The sequence below is a fragment of the Carcharhinus amblyrhynchos genome, chromosome 6 (assembly GCF_965287045.1).
Source record: "Carcharhinus amblyrhynchos chromosome 6, sCarAmb.v2.hapA, whole genome shotgun sequence".
Classification (NCBI taxonomy): Eukaryota; Metazoa; Chordata; class Chondrichthyes; order Carcharhiniformes; family Carcharhinidae; genus Carcharhinus; species Carcharhinus amblyrhynchos.
In genome coordinates, this window is record NC_137329.1 from 111,535,829 (window position 1) to 111,551,887 (window position 16,059).

A 16,059-nucleotide genomic window follows, 5' to 3' on the forward strand; every position below is an offset into this window, starting at 1 on the left:
GGAATTGAACCCGGGTCCCTGGCACCATGGGGCAATAGTGCTAACCACTGTGCCACTGGATTGTTCTAGGGAAATACTTGAGATAACGAATGCAGGAGGTGCAATCCAAGTCTGTCCAGTGTCTCGTCAACTAGTCTGGTTGTCATTCAGTGCTTCAAGTTCAATTTAAACAGCATACTGTAAACTGCCTGAAGAAAGTTCCGCTCCTGCTAACCAGCATTGCACTGGTGAAAACCACAACTGAAAGTTTAAACAGGACAATAGCAATATTGTATTAGACCATAAACAATTGGCTCTGTCAGTATGGGGCTAATACTCTGTAGAAATGTGGAACAAATAGAACCGGAAACAAACAAAAAAGGAGGAAAGTGTTGCAACTGAGAATAAAATTATTTCAAATGCAGAACTAAACCTTGTTGTGCCAGACCTGGTGTCATTTTCAGTACCCGAGATAGGAAGATAGAACAAATGGTGAAGTGGTCAGATGAGTTAAGCATCAGAACTATTTCTCTCCTCTTGTTGGTGTCAGAACAGAGGGTAGAGATAAATTCAGAATCAACCTGATCTTTTTTCCTCCGATTGGAAATGTTGCATTTGGCTATACCTTTGTTGCCTCAAGAAGTACGAACATATCCCATGGGACTGACAGATAATCTAAAATGGGTTTTGGAGTCTGATCACTTGCACAGCAGAACAAAATTCCTGAGGTGACACTATCTGGAGACACAGCAGTTAGCACAGCTGTCTCACAGTGCCAGGGATCTGGGTTCAATTCCCAGCTTGGGTGACTGTGTGGAATCTGCATATTCTCCCCATGTCTGCATGAGTTTCCCCTGGGTGTTCCGGATTCCTCCCACAATCCAAGAGATGTGCCGGTTAGGTGCACTGGCCATGCTAAATTCTCCCTCATTGTACTTGAACAGGCGCCAGAGTGTGACGACGAGGGGATTTTCACAATAATTTTATTGCAGTGTTAATGTAAGCTTATTTGCGACTAATAATTAAACTTTATTTTCTTTTATTTTACTTTATTTATCTTTAACGATGGCACTGAATGTAACAACACAACAGCTTCTCAAGTCAGAAAGAGAAGCAGAGCTTATCTAAAAGCCTCATATCTTCACCAGAAAAGATCAAGTGTACATTGCTTTCATTTGTTCAATCATCACTATTTTATTATGGTATCTACATTACCATTAAAGGAAAATATTGGCTCCTGCTAAAGTACAACTCCTGCCATTTCAGATAATGTTATACGCTTCCACTGCCCAATCTGTTTCACTAATAAACACATCAAAATGAGCTCCAATTCTCAGTGAAACTGAGATGTAAAATCTTCTGATAAATGACCACATTAAAATGGAACCAGAATTCCATTTTTTTTATTTGAAATGTACTCTGACTGTCAATTCAAATTACCAGCACATACAATGCTCCATTTGAGATGTCTGTTGCTCTGCCTACATTTCTCTGACAGGCTAATGTCTGTGTAATAATGCAGATAAAATCAAGAACCAATTCCCCACGTAAGCTTTTCTATTTCGCTACGACTGTCGCGCATCAACCAAATTTTTCCCTCGGTGACTTTCCAACCTCAGCTATGACACTGCGAGGGCACACTGGTTAGTTACCAATGGGCATTTCTCCCACTAAAATGAGAGCTTTGAGAGATACTTAGCCCAGTAGGTTCCAGTGCAGGAATCCTACTGGTCAGTTCCTGAAAGACATAGGGATCAAAATGAAGGGTAGAAAATGCCATAAAAAAAACTTTCCCATTCAGGTCCCAGAATGTTGCCCACTCTATAGAATACTGATGTATTGACCAGGAACAGGTCTTTTGGCCCTCGAAGCCTGCACTGCCATGCTGCCTGTCTGAACTAAAACCCTTCCGGGGACCATATCTCTCTATTGCCATCCTATTCATGTAGTTGTCCAGATGTCCCTTAAAAGTCACTGTCATATCTGCTTCCTCTACCTCCCCCTGGTAGCGAGTTCCAGGCACCCACCACCCTCTGTGTAAAAAAACTTGTCTCATACATCTCCTTTAAAGCTTGCCCCTCACACCTTAAACCTGTGCCCCCTAGTAATTGACTCTTCCACCCTGGGAAAAAAACTTCTAACAATCCACTCTGTCCAAGCCCCTCATAATCTTGTAGACTTCCATCAGGTCACTCCTCAACCTCCATTGCTCCAGTGAGAACAAACCCAAGTTTCGCCAATCTCTCCTCATAGCTAATACCCTCCATACCAGGCAACATGCTGGTAAATCTTTTCTGTACTCTCTCCAAAGCCTCCACATCCTTCTGGTAGTGAGAACTTGCAAAGGCCCATTAACAGACTTATTAACAGCACTTAAATGAGGCTGACTGTTCATTGGCAATATTCATAACTCGCAAAAATCATAATTAAGGAAGGATATTTAAAAAAACTAAAATCAGATCAAAGACTGTCAAAATGTTCATGGCGCAAATTCAGATGTTTTTCTTTCGAAGTAACTGAAATTGATAACTAATTATTAGCAGAAGATCTAAAAGACAGTCACACATAGCTTCTAGCATTTCTGTTTTTATTACAGATCTTTAGCGTGTTGTTTTATTTTTCCATTTTAACTCTAAATGCCAAGACATTTTGCTGTAATACAAACTCGATTGTTAATTTGCAAAGGTAAACTTACAGTAATGCCACTCTCGGTGACTGTGTCCTTGAAGGTGAAGTTGCAGATCGCCCAGGCCAGGTAGTATGTGGACATTCGAGGTGTTTGTGCAAACTGCTTTGTCACCCATCCATCTTCCTCGTGAATTGTGGCATCGACTGGCATGTTAGATAGTGCCAAGTAAGGCTCTTGGTGCTTGATGTTGATTTTAAATGTTGCTTTGTATACGGGTTCATCAAAACATGGGAAGGTCTTACGGGCATGTGTAGGAGAAAACAGTGTCACTGCGAGATAGCTGGAAGAAAGTGGAAGAGGTTTATTAGGTACCTTCGTTTAGGATTTCAAAGCCCAAGTAAGCCTTGAGAGCTTTGAAAATTACAGACAGATCTGGACGATGTTTTCCAGCTCTTCCCACCGGCAGGGTTTGTTTTATTCGTTTGTGGGACATCAGTGTTGCTGGCCGGTCAGCATTTATTGCCCATCCCTAGTTGCCCGAGGGCAGTTGAGAGTCAATCACGTTGCTCTGGCTCTGGAGTCACATGTAGGCCTGACCAGGTAAGGACAATATATTTCCTTCCCTAAAGGACACTGGTGAACTAGATGGGTTTTTTCGACAATCTACAACAGTTTCATGGTCATCAGTAGATTCTTAGTTCCAGATTTTTGGAGCTAACTTCGTACTTCATTCGGAGTTTAGGGAGTCTGAATATCCTGAAATGCAACACTTCTCAAGCTTAAATAATTAAAAGCAGACCATTTACAAATCCTACAAATTTCTCAAACCTTTGACTAACTGGATCAAATAAATTTGAGGTGGAGAGAAATACTATCATTTGCCTCGATTGTCTTAGGAACAGTCATTTTGTTTTTTTTTTAATTCTGTTATGTTCAGATTTCAGATTACATGCTATTCTGGTGACACAGCACAGAGGAGGCTAAGCCCCCAATAATGGGCAAAGGATCATAATACATGATTAACCCACACCCATTTGCCAAAACGCAGGCAATGGGGCAGCTTTGTTCCGTCTGATCAGTAAGCCCAGATGGCACTACCCACACTGTTCATTGGTTGGGCACATTACCAGCCGACCAATGCTGGGAGTGACTCACAAAAAGTCCTTCAGCATCTGCCACCTCACCTCCCTGTAACATTTTGCAACCTGAAGCCACCATAGAAAGCACCAAATGGAGTCACAGCAGCAGCCACAAGAAATCAAGCAGCAACTAACCGGTTAATAAATTTGATCCCTTTCAATAGCATTAGTCTCGAGTCAAAGAGACTCACAGCATGAAAACAGGCCCTTCGGCCTAACTTGTTCCATGCCTGCTGCTGAACTTTGGTCAGTTGTGCAAGGTTAAGAGAGGGCACTAATGGCATCTTTTAGCTCCAAAATGGCATCTCTGCTGTCAAATTAGCATTGCGCACTGATTATTGTTTGGACCTGCCTAATCTGCATACTTCTTGTGCACATTCACTGCGAGCATGTTAATGCCTGCACCAGTCATTGTGTAAGATGCTAACGAGCCCAATTCCTCAACTAGACTCTCTTTACGACGCCCGTACAGTTTTGGGATTGAAATGGGAATGTTTCTACCAATCACAAATTCGCAGGTCTCTTAAGTAACACATGAAATTCAGCAAACATAAAATTCAGTAAACCTTGTGTTATCTGGAATTCTACCCACCGGAATTCTCCACTAACCACAATTTATTCTGTTCTCCCAGTGTGAATTGTCATTTCACCAACCAGAAGCAATTATAAAATTATCTGGAATTTGCACCTGTATACTGTATTACATTATACTTTAATTTATGTTGTGAGGTATTGTTAAAGATTAGAAACAAAAAGAATTCTGTTCTTTGCTTTCTGAGTATTTGCATATGTGTGCACGTCAAATATTGCACTGTATTTCATTGGTAAATGGGAACTCTCCATTAACTGGCATTCCTAATCCCACAGCACCATCCATTCCACACACATGCTGGATAATCAAGATTTTAACTGGAGTTACTTCTTTCCTTCACAGACATTACCCTAGATATAATCCTAGACATTACCCTCAATATTACCATAAACATTACCCTAGATATAATCTTAGACATTACCTCGATATTACCCTAAACATTACCCTAGACATTATCCTAGTCTTTACCCTGGACATTACCCTAGACATTACCCTGGACATTATCTTAGACATTGCCCTAGACATTACCCTAGTCTTTACCCTAGCACCTTCTATTCAGAAGTAATTGTAGATTTGTCTGAGTGTTGATTTTTTTTTCTCTTCAGCTATTCACTGCAAACATTCCACAATCTAGGAATGTTAATTGCTCCTCTGACAGACACTGCCCTCAACTGCCCTGTATTAGCCTCTAAATCAATCATCCACTCTGCTATAATTACCTGTGGGTTTTCAACAGGAAGATAGCTTTCATTAGCAGCCCTTGAGCCTTTATACCTGCCACTAAGTTTAATGTCCTATAACTGCCGATCACTAGAAAATGTCATTACACTCTCCTGCCTCTTCCATAAGAACAAAATTAATAAGCTGTCAGACCAATGTATGTAGAGTACGCTAAAACTACACAGACAGATTTATTCACCAGTTAAATAATACACAGAAACAAGGAATCAAACCAAGATATTTTAAATAAATGATTCAGACTTAAATGGTGCACAAAATTGATCGAAATCAAACAGAAACGTCTGAAATCTCTATGATTCTTTTCAGAAGCTTCTGTATAACTGTTTCTGATGGGAGTTGCACGGGGTAAAACCCCGATTGAGATCACTTTAGCACCCATCCCACTCCAAACACTACCCATCCACACCAGTCCAGCTCTCACTGAGGCGAAGGGGAATCCAGGTTGTTCCTGAATGATAGACAGATGTTCACTCCTTCAGGTAAAGTGGAACCTTTTGACAATGAAATGGTTTCCTCTAAATGGCCAAGAACTTACAGTGTTAACTATTTTTATCAAGTAAAATGGTGTAACTGGACATTTCCTACCCCTCTGAAGTCAAAGTGTTAATGGTTTCTCCTGCCTGTACCCCACCTGGTTACCTGAATTGGGAATCAGGTTAACTAAACACTGGCTCTCACAAGACGTTAATCCAAGGAATCACTTGGACTGCATCATAATAGTTTAAAGTTTATTTTATTTTAAAGTTTATTATTGTCACAAGTTGGCTTACATTAATGAACAAAGAACAAAAAAAATTACAGCACAGGAACAGGCCCTTCGGCCCTCCAAACCTGCACCTACCATGCTGCCCGACTTAACTAAACCTCCTACTCTTCCAGGGACCATATCTCTCTATTCCCATCCTATTCATGTATATGTCCAGGCACCACTTAAAATTCGCTTCCATATCTGCTTCCAATACCTCCCTTGGCAGCAAGTTCCAGGAACCCACCACCCTCGATGTGAAAGACTTGCCTCGTACATCTCCTTTAAACCTTGCCCCTCACACCGTAAACCTGTGCCCCCTAATAATTGACTCTTCCACCCTGGGAAAAAGTTTCTGACTATCATTCTGTTCATGCCCCTCATAATCTCGTAGACTTCTATCAGGTCGCCCCTCAACCTCCGTCGTTTCAATGAGAACAAACCAAGTTTCTCCAACCTCTCCTCATAGCAAATGCCTTCCATACCAGACAACATCTTGGTAAATCTTTTCTGTACCCTCTCCAAAGTCTCCACATCCTTCTGGTAGCGTGTTGACCAGAATTGAACACTATATTCCAAATGTGGCCTAACTAAGGTTCTGTAAAGCTGCAAAATGACTTGCCAATTTTTAAACTCAGTGCCCCGATCAATGAAGGCAAATATGCCGTGTGCCTTCTTGACTACCTTCTCCACCTGCATTGCCACTTTCAGTAACCTGTGTACCTGTACACCCAGATCCCTCTGCCTATCAATACTCCTAAGGGTTCTGCCATTTACAGTATATTTCCTGTCTTTATTAGATTTTTCAAAATGCATTACCTCATATTTGTCCGATTAAACTCCATCTGCCATCTCTCTGCCCAAGTCTCCACCCGATATATCATCCTCTGACAGTCCTCATCACGATCTGCAAATCCACCAACATTTGTATTGTCCGCAAACTTACTAATCAATTCAGTTACATTTTCCTCCAAATCATTTACATACGTTACAAACAGCAAAGGCTCCAGCACTGATCCCTGAGGAATGCCAATTGTCACAACCCTCCATTCAGAAACGCACCCTACCATTACTACCCTCTGTCTTCTATGACCGAGCCAGTTCTGTATCCATCTTGCCTGCTCACCTCTGATCCCATGCGACTCCACCTTCTGCACCAGTCTGCCATGAGGGACCTTATCAAAGGCCTTACTGAAGTCAACGTAGACAACATCCACTTCCCTACCCTCATCAATCATTTTCCTCGAAAAACTCGGTCAAATTAGTGAGACACAACCTCCTCTTCACAAAATCATGTTGCCTCTCGCTAATACATAAACTTATTGAAGTTTCTGTGAAAATCCCCTAGTCGCCACATCCGGCTCCTGTCTGGGGACCATAAGACCAGAAGACATAGGAGCAGAATTAGGCCACTCAGCCCATCAAGTCTGCTCCACCATTCAATCATGGCTGAAATTTTTCTCATCTCCATTCTCCTGCCTTTTCACTGAGGGAGGATTTAGCATGGCCAATGAACCTAACCAGCATGTCTTTCGGACTGTGAGAAGAAACCGGAGCACTTGGAGAAAACCCACACAGACACGGGGAGAACATGCAAACTCTGCACAGACAGTGACCCAAGTCAGGAATCGAACCCAGGTCCCTGGGATTTTGATTTTAAGTGAAAGTTGACTGAAGAATGAACATGGTCCACAGGACCAAGGAGAAATATGCTGCCCTTCTTTGGAATAAAGACTCTTACTCTTTTATAATCATTCAAGAGGGAAGACTGGCCTTGGTTTTAACACTTCATTGGAAAGATGACTCCACTTACAGTTCAACGCTCCTCCAGTACTGCACTAGGATGGAAGCCAAGTTTCTTAAGTGGGTTAGGAATCCACAACCTTTTGGCTTCCAGCTGACAGTACTACCACACACTGAAACCTGAAGACAGTGGAAACTAACAGTGCGTGGGCAGGGGAGATCTTTTATTCCTGGAGGGCATGGTAGCACAGTGGTTAGCACTTCTGCCTCACAGTGCCAGGGACCCAGGTTCGATTCTCGGCTTGGGTCACTGTCTGTGCAGAGTCTGCACATCCTCCCCGTGTCTGTGTGCTCCAGTTTCCTCCCACAGTCCAAGGATGTGCTGGTTAGGTGAGTTGGCCATGTTAAATTGTACCTTAGTGTCAATTACGTGGACGGAGCACAGGTGGGATTGTTGACTGTGCAGATTTGATGGGCCAAATGGCCTCCTTCTAGGATTCTATGATTTACAGCAGGTGGAGGGGGTAGAAAATCGGGCAGGAGACCCAAAAAGGTTTTTATACCGATGGGATTTTCCCACTCCATTGTCCCCTCTGCCCGCCAGTGAAATCACAGTGTTCCCACCACGCAATGGAAGGGAACTCTGTTACAATACATTAACGTATAATCTGTGGGCCTCCCTGCACATTACTTCCCCCCCACAACACTGAAAAGTCCACACCCTGCCCCTTTGCCAGGTCACCGTGGTTTACAACAGATATTCAAAAATGGCGAACGGGCAAAGAGAACCTGTCAGGATATTTGGAGGGGCGGGGGGGAGCAGAGTTGGGGGGACGAGCCTGTGGGAGGGAGAATTCCAATTCGGGGAGAGGGGTGCTCCACGATGAGGTATTCATGGTGGTGGAAGAGGGGGATTCCGTTGGGGAAGGATCGTCCGTGGTGAGGGAGGAGTAGTTCCTTTCAATTACTTCTTGGCTCTGTCCTGAGCCAAAGTTGCTCATGTGATGTCGTGCGTCCCACCTCCTTCGTTTTTATTGACCAAGTGTCAAAAATACGGCGGGAAACACTGGCTGTGCAGCCGACGCACTGCACCCTGCTTTTACCACCCGAGTTTACACTTAGCCGAGAGAAAAGGAAAATTTCGTTCTGGAAGAGACATAAAAAATTCAACTAAATCAATATGGCTCATTCTAAACCATCACTGAAAGTGAAAATTATCCCTTAATCTGTCTATACTTAAGCCTGACAGGGAGACGGTTTCAGAGAATATGGGTCGTTTTCCTGCCAGGTACACTTTCCAAGTTATTTTAACAAATGGTGAACACTCGGAGAGAGTGGGGGTCTTGCCAAAAAATAGTAGAGTGTTGTTTCCGACGAGAAAACCAGTTTCTCGCCATATTTTACGACACTGCAAAAACAAATCAACAGGATGTGTTTCACGCTGTCATTCAAGGGGCTGGGGCCTCAACATGCCAGTAAAACCTGGCTGCATGGAGATCGGGGTGCCATCCTTAAATGCCCCCCCCCCCAAATCAAAGAACAAAGAAAAGTACAGCACAGGAACAGGCCTTTCAGCCCTCCAAGCCCGTGCCGATTGTGATGCCTGAACTAAACTAAGAAAGAAATTTCTGCCCTTACTTGGCCCATATCCCTCTGTTCCCTCCCTATTCATGTACCCATCCAGATGCCTCTTAAATGTTGCTAAGGTGCCTCCTTCTACCACCTCCTATGGCAACGCATTCCAAGCACCCACTCTCTGCATGAAAAACTTTCCCCGCACATCTCCCTTAAACTTTTCCCCTCTCACCTTGAACCTGCGCACTCTTGTAATTGACACTTCCACTCTTGGAAAAAAGCTCCTCACTAGCCATCCTGTCTACGCCTCTCATAATTTTGTAGACCTCTGTCAGATCTCCCCTCAGCCTCTGTCTTTTCAGTGAAAACAATCCTGGTTTATTCAACCTCTCCTCATAGCCATCGCCCTTGAGGCCAGGCAACATCCTGGTGAACCTTCTTTGCACTCTCTCCAAAGCCTCCACACCTTTCTGGTAATGAAGCAAACAGAACTGCACGCAATACTCCAAATGAGGCCTAACCAAGGTTTTATATAGCTGCAACACGATTTCCAAATTCCTGTACTCAATGCCCTGGCTGATGAAGGCAAACTTGCCATATGCCTTCTTAATCACCTTGGCCGTCTGGGTTGCACTTTTAGGGAACTGTGAATCTGCACACCCAGATCCTTTGTATGTTAATGTTCCTAAGGTTTCTGCCATTTACAGTCTAATTCACACTTAAATTTGATCCTCCAAAATGCATCACCTTGCATTTGTCCAGATTAAACTACATCTGCCATTTCTATGCCCAAGTCTCCAATCTGCCTATATCCTGTTGTATCCTCTGACAATCCCCGGCACTATCAGCAACATGCAGAAATCTCACCATCACCCCCCCACCCCAGACCACCATGGAGGTCCAAGGGCTCCCTTCCCCAACTGGAGTCGGCACTTCTCTGCTCCACCCCGATCAGCACCATCCACCTATCCCCTATCATCAGTCCCGCCACCCCCTGTCATTGACCCCTTACTCTGCCCCGCCCGATTATTGGGCCCTTCCCTCCTACAGCCAGTGCCAGCAGCTACCCCAGCCTCAACGACCATCACCAACATCCCCTGCTCCTCTGTCTATTCCCAACCACCACCCAATCTAAATGAATCCCCCTGCCCCATGAGGCTCCAAATGGGGGGGGGGGGGGGGGCACTCCTTAGCACAAGTTGGCACTGCTGGGTTGGCACTGCCATGTTGGTACCATCAGGTTGGCATGTGCATTGTGCCGACCTCGTAGTGCCAATCTGTCCCGGGGCAGTGCTGGGGGGCACTGCCAGGCCACGTCCCTCTCCCCCAGGAGCTTTACTCACCTTTACACTGTGGGGAGACTCCATGACAGGTTCAAGTCAAGGTTTCAATATATGGCAGGGTGTCAATATCTGCTGAGGGGGGGGGGGGGGGCGGGGGGGGGACTAATGATATTAAAATTCATTGAAATTCATGAAGCCACCAGTGAGGGGTGGCAGAGGTCCAAAATCGCGATCTCACCAGAGAAATCTATAACCTCTGGATCTTGAGCCCCCACTGGCAGTCACACAGACGGCGAACATGGGTTCAAGACCACCCCCACTGTATATAGTACTTGCACAATTATCAAAAAGTCCTTAATTGAGAAGACCAAGTAGCCTCATTAACAATCCCTGCATTAAAATATCTTCATCAATGTCCTGAATGGCTGTCTCAGCAATGCTTAATGTCCCGATAATGACAGAGGGTGATTAATGCACCCATTCCTACTATGGTGGACTTGGAGGTCGGGGGATGGGGGGTGGGGGCAGGGAGGGAATGCGGTTGAGTTTACAATAATAGTAGGAAGTTGTGTTAGCGTGGCTTTTCAAAGCATTCCCACTGCTGGGAAACCTTCCCAGGGATAAGATAGGAACATCTTCCCGCTCCACTGAAGCCGGCAGCCAGTTTGCACAGTTAAGACCCCTGAAAGGGGTGATTTTACAGCCTCTCTGCACCATTAGCTGAGTTGAGGCAGCCTCAGTGAAGAAGGCTAGGGACCATCAGAGCAGGATGCCTCAAAGAGGGGGTTGAAATAATGAAAGGCTGCTTTCACAGCCAAGACCAATCCAGTGGAGGGTCGCTCTTGCCTTCCCAAATCACCCATATCCCAGCTTTTTAAGTGCAGGCCAGCAAGGGCCACCTCCATTCTGAGGCACCCTGAGAGCCCCTGGCCTGCCTCAGCATCACCCACCTCTCCCTGTGCCCTCTGATCGAGTGAGCGATATGGAGAGCCTGCCCCCTGTCCTTATTAAGACAGCAAGCTGGGAGACAACCAACTGCAACATCAACCTCGCTGCTGCATGCTCAGAGTGTGGGCACAGACAATTTAGCATGGTCAATCAACCTAATCTGCACATCTTTCAACTGTGGGAGAAAACTCGAGCACCTGGAGACACGCAGACACGGGGAGAACATGCAAACTGCACACAGACAGTCATCCAAGATCGGAATTGAACCCGGGCTCCTGGCACGGTGAGGAGGCAGTGCTAACCACTGTGCCACCATGCCACCTAACTGATTACTGCAGCCTCTGGGTCTGAGTGTTCTTCCCTCATTTGAAATTCCGATCTTGGCACAATAACGGGAATAAAAAAATGGAAACAGAAAACAGATTAGCAGGATCATTGGTGTGTAGACAAAATTGATATCAAGTGTTTGCTGTTTTTCCTTCTGAATGCTGATGATCTGGCTGCAGAGTTTGAGCACTTTCCCTTTTGATTTCCGCGTGCCAAAATTCCCAGTGTTCCTTTTCCCGGAGCCTGCGGGAAAATCCTGCCCACAGAGACAAAAAAGTACAGGGAAGCAGACAGACAAAGAGACATTGTCTGAAATGAGCATGAGGAGAAGGAAATATCTGATTCCCAAGTGAGGAACAGAAAATGTTTACAATGCTAACTGGGCGACTAATGTGCTGAATTCATCTGTGATTAGTCATCAAAACAACACTAGGAGTTTTGACAAAGATTGAAAAAGCGAACAACACATGACAAATATCGTATTTCTGGAGTAACTAAGGATTAGGCACTGTGGAGAAGGAAAGGGATTTGGGTGTCCAACTGCACAAATCATGAAAAGCCAGTGCACTGGTACAAAACTTAATTAAACTGGCTCATGGAATATTGGCCTTTATCTGAAGGGGACACAATGGGACACAATGGAGAGGAAGTTTGGCTTCAGTTCTACAGAACCTTGGTCAGATCCCATCCGGAGGACTTTATTCAGTTCTTGGCACTGCTTCCCAGGGGAGACAGGATCACAATATTCAAAGCTCGGTGTCACTCAGCGAAAAGCATGTAAATGCTAAACGTGAACAAAACACAGTTCCGCCGTCAACACAGTGCCAATCGATCAGGTCAAGGGTCACAAACCCACAGAACAAAACGTCACCTAAAGCCTGAAGTGAGATTACAAATTTGATATTACTTCCAGTTACCTGATTTATTCCGTTGCCCTTTGTTGGTCACGTGGTTCAAATATTCCAAATATCAAATATTCACCATCTTCATGGTGAAGAAATCATTTCCAGCTAATTTGGCCAGTAGGTATAGAATCCCTACAATGCAGAGGAGGCCATTTGGCCCACTGAACCTGCACCAATGACAATTCCACTGGCCCTACCCCTCTAACCCTACTGGTCCCCCTGACACTGTGGGGCAATTTAGCACGGCCAATAAACCCGCACATCTTTGTACTGTGGGAGGAAACTGGAGCACCCAGAGGAAAGCCACACAGTAAACCTGATAGTTGCTGGTCATTTATCATTTTGGAGCCAACACACTTTTTGGCTGGACTGCAAGCAAATTGATTAGATTATAATGATTTCATCAAGGGTAAAAAAAAAGTTGCCATAAAAATGCAGCCATGTCAAAGTGACGCATTATTTTGAAAGGTGGGGGTGATCACATTCAATACAAATTAAATCTCTCAAGCAATCATTGATAAGCGGATGGCCTGTAATGACCCTTTGTGACAGGGAAGAAAAGGAACACGGGGAATTTTGGCACACTGAAATCAAAAGGGAAAATGCTCAAAGGCTACAGCCAAATCATCAGCATTCAGAAGGAAAAACAGCAAATACTTGATATCAATCTTGTCTACACACCAATGATTCTGCAAATCTGTTTTTTGTTTCAAATTTTTTACTCCCATTATTGTGCCAAGATTGGAATTTCAAACAGAGAAGAACACTCAGTCCCAGAGATTGCAGTAATTAGTTAGGTGGCGTGGTGGCACAGTGGTTAGCATTGCCGCCTCACAGTGCCAGGGACCCGGGTTCAGTTCCGGTCTTGGATGACTGTCTGTGTGCAGTTTGCCTGTTCTCTCTGTACTTGCGTGGGTTTCTTCCAGGTGCTCCGGTTTCCTCCCACAGTCAAAAGGTGCGCAGGTTAGGTTGATTGACCATGCTAAATTGTCCCTTAGTGTCAGGGGAGTTAGCAGGGTAAATATGTTACCTTTGAGAAGATGGTGGTGAGCTGCCTTCTTGAATCGCTACAATCCATGTGCTGTGGATTGACCCACAATGCCTTTGGGAGGGAATTCCAGGATTTTGACCCAGCGGCTGGAAGGAACAATGATATATTTCCAAGTCAGGATGGTGAGTGGTTTGGCGGGGAACTTGCAGGTGACGGTGTTCCCATGTATCTGATGTCCTCATCTTTCTAGATGGAAGTAATTATGGGTTTGGAAGGTGCTGTCTAGGGATCATTGGTGAATTGCTGCAGTGCATCTTGTAAATAGTACACACTGCTGCTACTGAGTGTCAGTGGTGAAGGGAGTGGATGTTTGTAATGGCGCCAATCAAGCAGGCTGCTTTGTCCTAGATGGAGTCAAGCTTCTTGAGTGTTGTTGAAGCTACACCCACCCAGGCAAGTTTGGAGTATTCCATTACACTCCTGACTTGTGCCTTGTGGATGGTGGATAGGCTTTGGGGAGTCAGGAGGTGAGTTATTTGCCGCAGTATTCCTAGCCTCTGGCCTGCTCTTGTAGCCACTGTGTTAATGTAGCAAGTCCAGTTGCGTTTCTGGTCAATGGTAACCCAAGAATATTGACAGTGGGGGATTCAGTGATAGTAACACCATTGAATGTCAAGGGACGGTGGTTAGAGTGTCTCTTATTGGTGATGGTCATTGCCTGGCATTTGTGTGGCGTGACTGTTACTTGCCACTTGTCAGCCCAAGCTGGATATTGTCCAGATCTTATTGTACATGGACTGCTTCGGTATCTTAGAGGGCGGTTAAAAGTCAACCACATTGCTGTGAATCACATGTAAGCCAGACCAGGTAAGGATGGCAGATTTCCTTCCCTGAACACATTAGGTGGATTTTTACAACAATCGACAATGGTTTCATGATCACCATTGCTGAGACTACCTTCACAATTCCAGGTTTTCTCACAATGGCAGGTCTTCACATAGATGCTTTTTGTTAGCACCAGCTGTGGTTTGATTGGTTGCACTTCTACATGACTCACAAGGTTCTGGGTTCAAATCCCACTTCAGAGTTTGGACACAAAAAATCAAGGTTGATGCTTCAGTGCAGTACTGAGGGTCTGCGAATTTCGAAAGGGTGCTGCATTTCAAAGCGAGATATTAAACCAAAGCCTCCATCTACCTGTTTAGGTGGGTGCAAAAGATTGAATGGCACTAGATGGAACAGAGTAAATGATTTATCCCCGCTGTCCTGGCCAATATAAATGCCTCAATCAACATCACAAAAACAGATTATCTAATCGTTACCATATTGCTGTTTGTGAAAGTTAGCTGTGCATAAATTAGCTGCTGCATTTCGGACATCATAACAGTGACTACACTTCAAAAGTACATAATTGCTGTGGAGTACTTTGAGATGTCCAGTTGACGTGAAAGGTGCTATATAAATGCATGTCGTCATGTCTTTCTTTGACAGGCAGCAGTTGGAGTATCACCTCGCAGACTTGTTTTGAGGAACACGCCACATTCCCACTTGAGAAAAACTCCCCCTTAGGTTACCATTTCAACTCTCATATCATACATTCTGTTCCCACAGTCTTTGAAGACACTGCATTTCTCCTAACTGTACAACCATGCATCAAGTCACACGAACCCAGGATATACAGGATGTAATAATGCAACATATTCTTGCAATTAAACCTACATTATTATACAATCACAGAATTCATACTGTGCAGAAAGAGGTCATCAGCCTATTGAGACTGCACCAACAACAATCCCATCCTATCCCCATAACCTCATGTATTTACCCTGACACTTAGAGTCAATTTTGCATGGTCAATCAACCTAACCCACACACAGAATTCCTACAGTGCAGAAGGAGGCCATTTGGTCCATCGAGCCTGCACCAGCAACGATCACTCCAGGCCCTAACCCTGTTACCTCACATATTTACCCTGCTAATCCCCCTCCACCTCCTCTCCCCAGTAGTCTTGATTTCCCACTCCCTCCGCCCCGACCCTGCAACCATCAGCCCTGACCCCACCCCCACCACTCCTCCCCAGTTGCCCAAGCGAAGGCTGTGGCGTCCAACGGGACGCCCAGTCCATGGCCTCCACTTGATTCTCCCAGCCCACTGTGCTGTCAGAATCACTCCCTCTCCATATAGTATTGCCACCTCCATAGTGTTGCATTCCATCTTTTTCACCTATATTACATTTTAGCTAATCACCAATGTAGGCGGCACGGTGGCACAGTGGTCAAGAAGGTTAGATATAACCCTTGGAATTAAAGGGATAAAAGGTTATGGGGGAAAGCAGGTTACTGAGTTGGATGATCAGCCATGATCATAATGAACTGTGGAGCAGGCTCAAAGGTTCCAGTGGCCTATCCCTATTTTCTACATTTCTATTATATAATGACATTGGAGTTGATGACTAATTAGGG

The 16,059-nt window shown here is 44.7% G+C and overlaps 1 protein-coding gene across 2 annotated transcripts in view; it reads right to left on the reverse strand.

Annotated features, from left to right (window-relative positions):
- Positions 1–16,059, reverse strand: part of LOC145344548 (thyrotropin-releasing hormone-degrading ectoenzyme-like) — a 130,050-nt gene that overhangs the window by 89,449 nt on the left and 24,542 nt on the right. For both annotated transcript variants that reach the window (XM_080191744.1, XM_080191743.1), the window contains exon 3: positions 2,675–2,948. In XM_080191744.1, coding sequence (XP_080047870.1) covers positions 2,675–2,948 — 274 coding nt within the window. The remainder of the gene's footprint in view (positions 1–2,674; positions 2,949–16,059) is intronic.